We start from the raw sequence: 12,995 nt of genomic DNA, 5'->3' as shown, positions 1-12,995 counted from the left end.
CTGTTCAGATTCAGCTTCTTGCCAATTTCAGCTTCTTGCTTCCCATGGCTAGCTTTCTATCTGCCTGGCTTTCATTCCATCTATAAAGGACTCCAGTAATGTGACTAAGACCCATCCTGATTGAGGTGGGCCACGCCTTAACTGAAATAACCTCATCAAAAAGGCCTGTTTACGCTGGGCTCACACTCACAGGAATGGGTTAAATTTCAGAACGTGTTTTTCTGGGATACATACAGCTCCAAACTACCACACCCATATACGTGTTCCCTTTTAATATAGCATTTCCCTACTTGGCATCGGCTTAGTCTTAAAACTACACCAGCAGGGCACGGTGCCAACCCATGCTGTTCTCAGCCCGAACAACCAGGTTCTTCTCTGTGTTTGTAGCATCATTTAGACCCTTAAAGAGCCTGATAGTTCTGAAACAAACCTGCTGGCCATTCAAGGTCCCCCTTAGCAATGAGATGGGCTGTGTGCAGTCCTTTGTGTTGGAGAGAAGTTATGGACTTTATTCAGTCCCTGCCACCACTTACAGTCACTCTGAGGTGGGTGTGCCCATGCTTGCTTTAAAAGCACTTTCACTAAGCCATGACCCAAGGTGGTGGCTGGAATAAGGAATCTCTGATTTGAAAGGTTATGTTCCTTAATGGACAAAAAGTTGCAGACAGCGAAACAAAACTGGTCACGTGGCTCAAATCTAATCAAGACGAGTGCTCATTTGCACTAACATTATCATTAGATGTCCAGTTCCCCTTTGTTCCTGTGAGCTGGTTTCCTTTCCATGTGTTGTTTTCGAAGAAAATTACCACTTGCTATAGTTCAGGAATGTGGCAGCTCATTGCTGTTTCCTTCATCTGCCTCTTTGTGAGTGTGGTGCACTTGGGGAGGGGAGGAAGCGCACTGGAGGAAGTAGGAAGACAAGTCGGTCATGGTAGGCAGCAGCCCACAGCGTGAAGCCACGTGAGCAAGCCTGGAGATAGGATCCATGTCCCGTGAGGACATGGAGGACAGTCAGTTTTGCTATCTCTGCTATGTGGCCTGCAGGACTTCATATCTCTCACCTGAATCAAGGAATAGAGAACATTTTTCTTCTAGTTTCTAAAAGGGTTGAGCGCTTTCTTTCAGTTCCTCTTTTGGCTGTTGAATAAATTCCAGGTGCCAGCCAGTTAGCACTTACAGATCTATCACTGAGCCCTGACTTGCTCAGATCTCAGGGGTCGAGAGGAGAGCAGGCTGGGGTGAGGCAAACCTGCAGCCACAAACAGATCTTTGTAGTAGTCTCACTTGCAGAGCTAGAGCTTGCAGAGCTATGTCGAAAGCATGGTAGATACCCATGACCTAAGCAGAAACCTTTTCCAGAACCTATGTCCTGTATGAAGCATTTTCTGCTTAGCAAGGCCATAAGCACCCTGTTTGGGAGGAGAGGGGGTTGGCAGCCTTCATTCAGCCTTTGCTCTTTTTTTTTCCCTTTTTGGCATTTGTGTATTTAATAGTTTACATAAACATTAAATGCAGTAAGTCAGAAACAACAGATTGGCAGACAATTTTATATGTCATAACAAGGAAAAGGTTAACATGTGCAGACATGGAGCTGTGCTGTTGTCCACAATTACCCCCTTCTCGCTGGTTCTGTACATCTACCCTCTGTTGTTGATTCTAGTTTCCCCAAATACCCTATCCAAATGAGAATAAGGATATGTGTGCTGTATTTTTTGTATTTAAGCTAATTTATTCAGCCTTTGTTCTTAATAATCAAAGGGAACATTTGTTTCTCCTAAAGACAGGCATAGCTCCAGTGGTGTGTACAGGTTCTGGGGGCTGTGATTCCTCCTTCTAACCAACCATGGTTAGTTAGCCAGGGTAGATCTGCCCAGGCCTGCACCTTGAACAAGCTGCAGTGTGAGTTATATCTTAGACTGTTGAAATCAGATGGAATGGATGTTCATCAATATTTTAAGTGCTATTTAATTCATCTATTTGTTAACTGACCAATTATCTGATTACTTTGTAAAAATGTAGAAAAGAAAAAGTGAAAGCCCCACTCTCCAGTCGCCAAACTCATTCCTTGCTTCAAAGTCCAGAGTATTTCCTTCTAGCCTTGCAGCCATTTTTCTACGCTGCAATAGGTTCAAACTATGTATTGTCTTCAGTTTGCACTTTTTATCTAACCGTGTGTGAAGGACATCTTATTACATAAAAATCTACCACCAGTTTTTCCTAAATTAAATTATTTTTTGGAGATTAATGTAAATTCAAAGTATAGGAACAAATGACCCAATGTCTTCAACAGATGCATGGCAAGGAGAAAGAAGAGAGGGAGGAAAACCTTGAGATTAAATGAGGCTTAAGAAATTTAGCACTCACATGTAATCTGAGAACTTGATTGGATTCTGTTTCAAATTAACTGTTAAAAAATTCATGTATATGAAATAATTGGAAATTTGAACCCCATTTGATGGTATTAAAGAACTATTAATTTTTTATGTGATAAAAGGTATTGTCTATTTGCAATACTATCCTTTAAAGATACATAGTGAATATTATAAATAAAATAATATGATGTCTATGATTTGCATCAAAATAAAACAGGAGTTCAAAACTAGCTACAAAGCCACGCTAATCAAAATGTGTGGATTGACATAAAGATAGACAAATAGACCAAAGGAATAGAATTGAGAAGTTCAGAAATAAACTTATAATTTTCAGTAAGGGTGCCAAGAACTTTGATTGGGGTCAGAATGGTGTCTTCAACAAAAGGTGCTGGGGAAGACTGGATAGCCACATGCAAAAGAATGATGTTAGACCCAGACCTCACACCATATACAAAAATTAAACACTAAATGAATCAAGCACTTAAACGTAAGAGCAAAACACATACAACTCTTAGAAGAGAACATAGGAAGGAAATCTTTATAACCTTGGATATGGGAGAGAATTTTTAGATATGACACCAAAAGCAAACAACGAAAGAAAAATAGATAAAATGGACTTTGTCAAAGTTAAAAAGTTTTGTTACATCAAAGGACAATGTCAAGAAAGTGAAAATACAACTTACGGAATGGGAAAAAATAATTGCTAATCATATGTCTGATAAAGGTTTACTATCCAGAATAAAAAAGAACTACAACTCAACAACTCAATTAAAACACACACACACAAAACAGTTAAAAAATGGCATGAAATTAAAAAATGGCGCGAAAGGGCAGACCACGGTGGCTCAGCAGGCAGAGTTCTTGTCTGCCATGCTGGAGACCCAGGTTCGATTCCCGGTGCCTGGCCATTGAAAGAAAAGAAAAAAAAAAGGCATGAGACTTGAGTAGCCATTTCTCCAAAGATAATAATAAACATCCTTGGGAAAACTGGAAAGAAGAGATTACATTGTATTGATAAAATAATTTAGTGATAATAAAAGTTAACTGGCGTATTAATGCTCCTTATGCAAAAACCTCATATGTATTTCATGTTTCCTATTCAAAAACCTCATATATATTTCATGAACAAAAGACTCATGTCCCTCATTTTATTTAGAGCTTGCATATTGTATATTATACTTCTGTTGTAAATGGAGGGGAGAAAGGATTCTGTGAAGATATTTTCCTTTATATATACCTGCCGTCTTTCTCTTCTGAGATAAGTACATTCTGGGGCTGGTAGACAGCTTGATGAAAGTAGAGTCTTGGGTTCTAGGAAGTACCAGCAGGGTAGACTGGAGTACTCGTGGTGCTTTCTTCCAGATGGATCAGGCAAGAGCCTGGAGATCAGTATCTGAGAGCTTGGAAACAAGGTTTGAACAAAGTGAATCCAGAAGAAAGATAAAATATAAGAATTTAGTCTGAATTTAAGAAATAGGAAAAAAAAAGAAACTATAATATAAATAAAGATAATGTAGACTAAGGAAAGGTAAAGCTGAAAGAAATAGAATAGGAATAAAGACAAGAGATAGAATAGGTACTCATCTTAAGATATTAGGAAAAATACTGAAATGAACCAAAATAAACATAAAACATAGAATTATTGATGAAGCTGAAATAAACTAGAAACAAAGTAACATAATACAGGAGGAGAGGAAAAGTGAGGGTATAGACCAAGTGACGTTTACTCCAAGGATACAAGGCTGGTTTAACATTTGAAAAGTAATCAGTATAATCCAACATATTAACTAAAAAAGAAAAATCACATATCATATCAATGAGTGCCTAAGAAGCATTTGATGAAATTTAATACCCATTCATGATTTTAAAAAAAGTCACAGAAAAATAGGAATAGAGGGGAGCTTCCTTAATTTAATATAGAGCATCTATCGCAGAAAACCTTCAATGTTTTAATGGTGAAGACTAAATATGCTTCCCCTAAGATCAAGAAAAAGATAAGGGTGTCCACTCTTACTATGTCTTATTTAACTTAGGGCTGGAAGTTATAGTCAGTGTAACAAGGAAATAAAAGATGTACAAATCAGAAAGGAAGAAATAAACTGTCCCCATTTGCAGATGACATTCTTGTCTACATATAAACTCCCAAATAATCTACCAAAACCTCCTAGAACTAATTGAATTCAGGAAGGTCACAAGCTACAAGACAAAAATACAAAAGTCAGTTGTGTTTCTATATACTAAAATACAATATTATTTATAATTGCTAAGAAATAAGTATAAATCTTACAAAACATGTATAGAGCTTACATGTTGAAAACTACAAAGTCCAATGAAAGAATTCAAAGGACCTAAATAAATGGAACTACATACCATGTACATAGATTGGAAAACAACATAGTAATGATGTCAGTTTTCCCCAAATTGATATCCAGGTTTAACACAATTGCTATCCAAGTCCTGACAAGACTTTCGTAGATTTATCAAGGTTATTCTAAAATTTATATGCAAAGTATAGGCACTGGAATAACTAAAACAATTTTGAAAAAAAAATAGTGTAGAAGGAATCATATTCTCATTTCAATATGAAATTGAAAGCAATTCATTTGCTAGAGTAACTGTGTGTCCATGGCAAAATAATGAACCGTGACCTAATAAGCCTTATACTTTATACTAGAATGAACTCAAAATGAATCACAGACTTAAACATAAAATATAAAACTATAGAGCTTTTAGGAAAAAACATGGGAGAAAATCTTTAGCATCTAGAACTAGACAAAGTTCTTATTAGACTTGACACCAAAAGCTCACTCTCTAAAAGGAAAAATTGATAAATTGGAGCTGATTATCAAAATAAAAAAAAAAAACTTTCACTTCATGAAAGACCCTGTTAAGAGAATGAGAAATCCAGTTACAGAGTGGGGGAAAATATTTGCAAACCACATCTGACAAAAGGCTAGTATCTAGAATATATAAGGAACTCTCAAAACTCAACAGTAAAAAACAATCTAATTAGACAATGGGCAAAAGAGATGAACAGACGTTTCACTGAAGAGGACATACAGAGGGCAGGTAAACAGGAAAAGTTGTTTCATGTCATTAGCCATCCAGGTAGAAGAAAGTCAAACACAGTGAGATATCATATACACCTGCCAGAATAACTGAAATAAAATATAGTGATAACACCAAATGCTGAAAAGGATGCAGAGAAACTGGATCATTCGAATGTAAAACCTCTGGAGGATGGTTTTGAAGTTACTTATAAAACTAAACCTGTAACTAAACATACAGCCCAGCAATTATACTCTTGGGCATTTATCCCAGAGAAATGAAAACTTATGTTCACATAAAAGCCTGTGCACCAATGTTTATGGCAGCTTTATATACTGGGTGATGGTTAAACAAACTGGTACAGCCATACCTTGGAATACTACGCAGCAATAAAAAAGAAACGAACGATTGATGTGTGCAACAACCTGGATGGTTTTCTATAGAATGAAAATAGCCAATCTTAAGAGGTTACCTACTGCATGATTCTATTTTACAACATCTTAAAATGAGGCTATGAAAGGGCAGCGTACAGAGGGTCCTTGCAATGATAGAAGTGACCTGTATCTTGACTGTAGCAATGTGAAAATCCCGGTTGTGAGACTGTACTATGGTTTTTTTTTTTAACTTTTCTTTTAATTGTGAAAAATAACATATATACAAAACAACAATAGTTTTCCAAGTTCATTTTAGTAAGTAGTTATACAACAGATTTTAAAGTTTGGTTTGGGTTACATTTCCATGATTTTTCATTTTTTCTTCTGGCTGCTCCAAGATACTGGAGACCAAAAGAACTATCAATATATTGATTCAGCCGTCATATTCATTTGTTAAATCCTAACTTCTCTATTATATTCTTTCTTCTCTCTTTTTTTCTTTTTGTGAAAAATAACATATATACAGAAAAGCAATAAATTTCAAAGTATACACAGCAATTAGTTGTAGAACAGATTTCAGAGTTTTGTGTAGGTTACAATTCCACAGTGTTAGGCTTTTATTTCTAGCTGCTCTAAGGTCCTGGAGACTAAGAGAAATATTAATATACTGATTAAGCAATCATACTCATTTGTTAAACCCTAACTCCACCATAACGTTTGCTCTTTCTCTCACTCTTTAGGGGTATTTGAGCTATGCCCATTCTAACTTTTTCATGTTGGAAGAGGCTGTTGACTGTACTTTAGTTTTGTACAGTATTACCATTGGGGAAACTGTGTAAAAGGGTATTATTTGTTAAACCTTCATGTGGATCTACAATTATCTCAAAATAAAGAGTTCTGGTAAAAAGTACTAATGGAAAATAATTAAAAAAAAAAAAAATTCAAGCAGTGCAAATGGCCTTTAGTGAAAACTGAACCATCCCCTCATCTACACCTCATTTTTCCTTCCCCTGTGTTTCTTCCCTTGAAACAAACCCCTCTACTAGTTTCTTAACACAGTTGTATGAAATTTTGGTTGAATTGCTCTGAATATTTCAGAGTTGGATCCTGCTGAAATAACAAGAACAAAAGGTTTTTGACCTATTTAGTTATCCTTGTCACATGGATTTTTTCCCTGTCTCCCACAGGGAACTGCAGGGCTGCGTCCCCTCGTCCCTTCTCTCAGTATCCCTGATTCGATACAGTGGATGGTGACTGAGTTACAGAGCTGGGCCGGGCTTGTAACGTGTTTGTGTAAACCCATTATAGGAATTGAGCCCACTGGAAACATGGTGAAGCAGCCGGCCAAGTTCACAGTGGACACCATCAGTGCCGGGCAAGGAGACGTGATGGTGTTTATCGAGGACCCAGAAGGGAACAAAGAGGAGGTCTGTTGGAGATGCTGCCGCTTCTCTGTCCAGCATCCCATGGAGTTTGGGAGGCTTGTAACAGCACAAGGGATTATGTCAACATTTTCCTCATTAAAGCTCTCATCAAAACTGTTTATACTAAAAGGATACTGAGGCTTACATTCGTTAAAGTAATTTACCAAAGGGCTGTGCCTTAAAAAGTAATATAAACTGATACCCAAGGGCACAATGTTTAATAAAATAAAGGACACTTTGAACTTTGTAACTCAACTTTGTTAGTTGAGGATTTTAGTACTGAAAGCCAGAATAGCAGGGTTTCTTGACCTACCCTCTTCCTGTAATGGCCATCTTTTGGTTCTCCCTGAGGATCTTTGTACATGTTGCTACCTGTGTCCATTTATTCTCTTAGAACCATAACTTATCCTGAGCTCTTAGCATAATCTGAAATTCTAAGTTTACTGCCATATGCTGTCTCTTTTCCTTACTGGGACAGGGATTATGTCTGTGTTGCTCATTGTTTTATTTTGGGGACCTGACACTGTGCCTGGTATTTTATAAGCTCTCAATAATTACTGAGCCAACAAACATTAAACACCTTGCTTCATATTCTCCCTCTTGTAGAGAGCTCTTCTAGCCCTGAGACAATGGAGGGTCAGTCCTGACTTTACTATGCTTGTGCTGTGTGGTTTTGTTTCTGTGACTTTGAACTCTCTTGGGGCACCTGCAGGTGTGGTAGGACAGGAGATAGCTCACATCTTCAGGGTTCCTGGCTGGGCAGCCCCCTAGAACCTCAGCTGACATGGCAAGTCTTTCACTTACACCCAGCGCTTCTCTGAGTGTTGCTCATCCTCCTCCTAGGCACAAGTGACCCCTGACAGTGACAAGAACAAGACGTATTCTGTGGAGTACCTGCCCAAGGTCACCGGTCTGCACAAGGTGAGATGAGGTGCCATGGCCTCAGCTTGGGCTGTTTTTGTAGGCTGGCTTCAAAATACATGAAAGAGTGACATTTGGGGGAAGAAGCATGGCTTTCTGAAGATAACTGATTTTCCTTTCTGATTATCAAAGAACCCAGGCTCATTGTAGAAATTTTGGAATCCCTGTGACTCAGACCTGAGATATTAGCTTAATATATCTAAATTAGTTTATTTTCAGTAAGTTCTTGGCAATATCATAAGATCTTACCAACCAGCCACTAGTTACTAGTCTAGGTAACTAGTGATTGCAGATGCATGCCTGTAATGGAGATGCTGTAGTGAGTAAATGATGGGCTTTTCTTTGTTCTTGATGGCTCCTGAAGTTTTCCCCTTCAAGGTGCTCTGTCTGCATCAAGCCTGAGCACGGAGGAGGTCACTTCACTATAGTGGAGGCAGGTGGGCCATTCATGCATCTACCTGGAGGAGTGATGGGGATCTGGCCTGACTTCGTGTGAGGCCTCCAGGCCCTGTGACTCAGGAACATTTTGGGTCCTGTTTGAAATGGTACCCAGTTGGCCTTTAGGATGGGGCTAAGGGAGCCTGGCTTGCAGAAGAACAGGGTGTTCCAGGAATACGCCCTTCATTAGGAGAAGTCCCAGCAGCACGTAAAGGCCAATCTCTTCTACCATGCTAAGACTTTGAGACTTAGACTGTCCTCCTTACCTTGGGCTATAGTGAATTCATTTGGACCCATGGCCTTGGATTTCTGTTATACCCTTAGAAATCATGAATTCTATGTCTTGATGGGAACATTTAAAATACAGTTAATTCATTTTAATCAAGTAGGAATTTATATGAAATCCAACCTAGTGCCCTGGAAAATTTTCAAAGATGAGAAATGTTTTAGATGGAAAGCACTGTACTTGGTCTCAAATCCATGTACAACGAGGATGGGCTTGGTCCCTTGATAAACACTTGGACTCGAATTTTGAAATCCTGTATTTTCTTCTGGGGGAAAGTGGCCCCTTATGTTTCCCTCTTGAAGGACCCACTGTCCAGAGATTTAAGTATAATCATTTTATTTTTTCACTTCTACTAGAAAGACCAAGCATATCTGACTTAAGCATTTTTAGTTTGCTAAAGGCATGAGGTCCCAGGCTTAGCGGTGTGGTTGAGGGGATCAGGTGGAAGTCCCATTCAGGCCACTTAACTTGGTTGCAGGATTCCTGGTTCCAGCCACCTTTTGTGTCCAATCACGAGGGAGGGAGCAAGAGAAGATTATCAGTGCATGTGGCATGATGGTGTCTCCCTGGGCCGGCGGGGAGAAGTGTTTCTATCTCATCTCTGTTTCACCCCTAGGTCACGGTCCTCTTTGCAGGACAGCACATCTCCAAGAGCCCGTTTGAAGTGAATGTCGACAAGGCCCAGGGAGATGCCACTAAAGTCACTGCGAAAGGCCCTGGTCTGGAAGCTGCAGGGAACATCGCCAATAAGCCCACCTACTTTGACATCTACACAGCCGGTAATGTGCCTCCTGCTCTGTGGGTCAGATCCTGGGGCCGTCTTCCAAAGCCTGAGATATACTCCTCAGGAATCCGAGGCTTAGGGCATCTGATCTTTTGTCTTTTAAGTCAAACAACAACAAAAGCTTTTTCAAATGTGTGGGTTATATTTTTAGATTTTTTGAAACCAAGTTTCCTTCTCCAAAATCTTATACTCAAGCTTGACTTTTAATAACTCAGTTGATTTTTGTGCACATTTCTGACTTGGCTAAATAAATATTCCAACGCAACCAAGTTCTGAGAATCATCTGCTGGGCCAAGTTCTTTGCAAGGTCCTGTGGGAAGAAAGGACAGAATAAGACAATCCTTGAATTGTCTGCTTTCTTTTCAATTTAGAAAATAGAAAATGTCATGAAAAGGAGAATTCCACCACCCTATGAAATCTGTAGGTAACATCTTGGTGTGGACCTCCCTGAAGGCCTGTCCATCTGCCTGCCTGTCTGTCTGTCATCTATTTGCATCTTGCATCTACTTTTGCACCCGATCAGCAGGGAGCTTTCTGAAATGGAGCCTGGCGCTCAGGGCACGTTCTCTCTCTCAGGAGCTGGTGTGGGCGACATTGGTGTCGAGGTGGAAGACCCACAGGGGCAGAACGCTGTGGAGCTGCTTGTGGAAGACAAAGGAAACCAGGTGTATCGGTGTGTGTACAAGCCAGTGCAGCCCGGCCCCCATGTGGTCAGGGTCTCCTTTGCCGGCGACACCATTCCCAAGAGTCCTTTTGTTGTGCAGGTTGGAGAAGGTGAGTGTCAGGGTAGTCGACTCTATGTGCTTCTGGGCACCGAGGCCACTTTCATGGGAAAGGGCTGACTTTGTCTCAGAATATTAACACTCATATCTGCATGTGAGACATTCAGTATCCTAAGTGCTTTACTTGTATTAACTCATTTAATCTTTCCTCGAGCTTATAGAGGAGAGTCATTATCCCCACTGACAGGTGCGGACTGAAGCAGCTTGAGGAACTGGTGCCTGTAGCTGAAGTTAGTGGCAGCACAGGAGCTACCTTGCTGGTACCTGCAGCCTCTGCTGCTTAGCCTTTGCTGGCTGCCAGGCACTTAGCATGACCCATCTAATCTCCACACCAACCTGTGTGTTATAGGTATTGTTATCTCCTACGGGTGGGGACACTGAGGCTTAGATAAGTAACAAGCACTAAGTATCTGGGCTTGGAGTAGAACCTAGGACTTTGTCTCCATAGACCATGCCCTAAACCACCCTGCTAAACTCCCTCTGCAACCAGGAGCATGCAGTTTGCTCTAATGTTAGACTCTTTCTCTTTCTGACTTTGTTGCCTTTTAAAATTTTCCATCTCTGCTGCCTTTTCTAACTGTTACTTGCCTTTCCCTGTTCTGTCCTTGGTATCTGTGTCTGCAGACTTGGTTTCCTCTTCTGAATCCCACCTCTGGGCCAGCCTGGACCCTGAATCTGTTGGCTTCCTAATTGAATGCACTGGGCCAGAGGCATCTGCTTGGTAAGGGCTGGCTGGGTGGGTCTTCTTTGCCAGTTCTTTGTGCTGCTCACGAATGACAGTTGAGCTTGTGCTGTGTGTGGCTTCAGGCAACTCCTGTATAGGTGTTTCCTGTGTAGGTGTCCATCCAGATGCCAAGCCTGCTTTCCAACTGCATTTAAACATCTCTAAAACATCTCTAAAACTTGTCAAGATGGCAGAGAACTGGCAGTTTCCTTCAAACTCTTCGGGACCCATTTATTGTTTATATGAACTGAGTAGTTACCCTGTGATGTTATGACTATTATCCATGTTTGGAATTTCCATGAGTGAATTTTTTTAAACTCTCCAAGGGAAGTCCTATCATCCTGTTGTGATTTATTTCTGGTATGACCAACTTTTCTCGCCTAGACAAAGAAAAAACCCCCCACATATTCATAGCAGAACTCTTTGATATAATACAAGACTAAATTTTGAAATGGTGTTTCCTGACTTTCTGTCTCTCTTAGACTACCTATTTCATTTCTGGCATATCCATCTATCATTTGTACTATTTTGTATTTAATTAATAGAGTTTGAATTTTGATTTACTAACCTTCACCCCATTCAAATGACTTTATATTAAAAAGAAACTTTATAGCCCTTTCACAAATGGAAAATGAGCGCCAAGAAGTTAACCATTAACTGTCCACTCTTAAACGTCATTCATTCACGAACCACCTGAAACCATCTCTAACCCAAGGGTATGTGTACAGCTCATTGGGAAGTGCCCATACACCAAACAGCCAGCTGAGGCCTATTGTGGACATTGTAGGAGGAGTCGTCACAGGGGACCTACTGTCTTTCTGTGGAGTACACTTGCATCTTCTGGAGTCTGTTACCGCAAATAATGTCGTGTGTTGTCAAATATGCAGTGCAAAGGGGTGCATGGGTAGTTCAGTGGTTAGAATGCCCACCTTTCATGCGGGAGCCTGGGTTCGATTCCCAGACCATGCACCGCCCTTCCCCTTGAAAAAAAAATGCAGTGTCAGATTTGGAACAGAAAAGCCGCTTAATAAACAACACAACATTTTATCCATTACTCTCCCATTTCTTTACTTAAGATTGTCCATGCTGGACAAAGAATTCCTAGGCTACAGTGTTCTTTTATCAACCATCTAAAACCTTCTGACTAACCCCATGGAACAGTAGTGTGGACCTCTCATGTAAGGAATATAAAAGCTACCTTGTCCTTCTTAATTTCTAGACTTATAATTAGGTTTTTAAATGAGATCATCAAGTATGGTTTTACTGCTAATTGTTGTGGCCCACATTCCCAGGACTGCACTGAATTGTTGATCTGCTTTGGCCAAGTTGGGGCTGACATGGTCTCTTCACCCTATCCCCTGTTGTTTCTGTCTGACTCTTCATGCAGAAGATGACAGCAACAATGTTTAGACTTCTAGAAATGGCTGACCCAGAGTTTGGAACTGGGTCCAAAATGCAAGTGCTGCATTTTCCAAGTATACATGAAAAAGTCCAGTCTTACCAATTACCAGGCCCTTGAATATGAAAACGAGGTTAGAACAACCTCTAGCACTGGGTCTCTAATCCCCCTCACCCCTGGGAGGGTAAATGGCAGGCTTCAGCTGGTACTGGGAGCACAGCATGGACTTGCTGAGCTCTTCTGCTTTCTCTGCCAAGGAAACTTTCCCCCAGTCCTTCTGTGGTGTAGTTGGACAGAGTTATGTCGTGTCCTTATTTGCTAGCCTGGTAGGCTCCCTCAACAGGACCCCTGGTCTCGAGCAACTGCTGCATACTCTTTGTGCAAAGCAAACATTTTCTTGGCATGTGCTTCCAAGTTACCTTGGCTTGCTCAACTCAGACCAG

The 12,995-nt window shown here is 40.3% G+C and overlaps 1 protein-coding gene and 1 non-coding gene across 7 annotated transcripts in view; both read left to right on the top strand.

Moving 5' to 3' along the window:
- Positions 1 to 12,995, top strand: part of FLNB (filamin B) — a 160,223-nt gene that overhangs the window by 82,599 nt on the left and 64,629 nt on the right. For all 6 annotated transcript variants that reach the window (XM_077128879.1, XM_077128878.1, XM_077128877.1 and 3 more), the window contains exons 5-8: positions 7,103 to 7,221; positions 8,062 to 8,139; positions 9,480 to 9,642; positions 10,224 to 10,421. In XM_077128879.1, the coding sequence (XP_076984994.1) occupies positions 7,103 to 7,221; positions 8,062 to 8,139; positions 9,480 to 9,642; positions 10,224 to 10,421 (558 nt within the window). The remainder of the gene's footprint in view (positions 1 to 7,102; positions 7,222 to 8,061; positions 8,140 to 9,479; positions 9,643 to 10,223; positions 10,422 to 12,995) is intronic.
- TRNAE-UUC (transfer RNA glutamic acid (anticodon UUC)) lies at positions 12,052 to 12,122 on the top strand. The gene has a single exon. It is a non-coding gene; the product is annotated as a tRNA-Glu (tRNA).

This window comes from Tamandua tetradactyla, chromosome 15 (genome assembly GCF_023851605.1).
Source record: "Tamandua tetradactyla isolate mTamTet1 chromosome 15, mTamTet1.pri, whole genome shotgun sequence".
NCBI lineage: Eukaryota > Metazoa > Chordata > Mammalia > Pilosa > Myrmecophagidae > Tamandua > Tamandua tetradactyla.
This window is presented reverse-complemented; position numbering and strand designations above follow the sequence as displayed.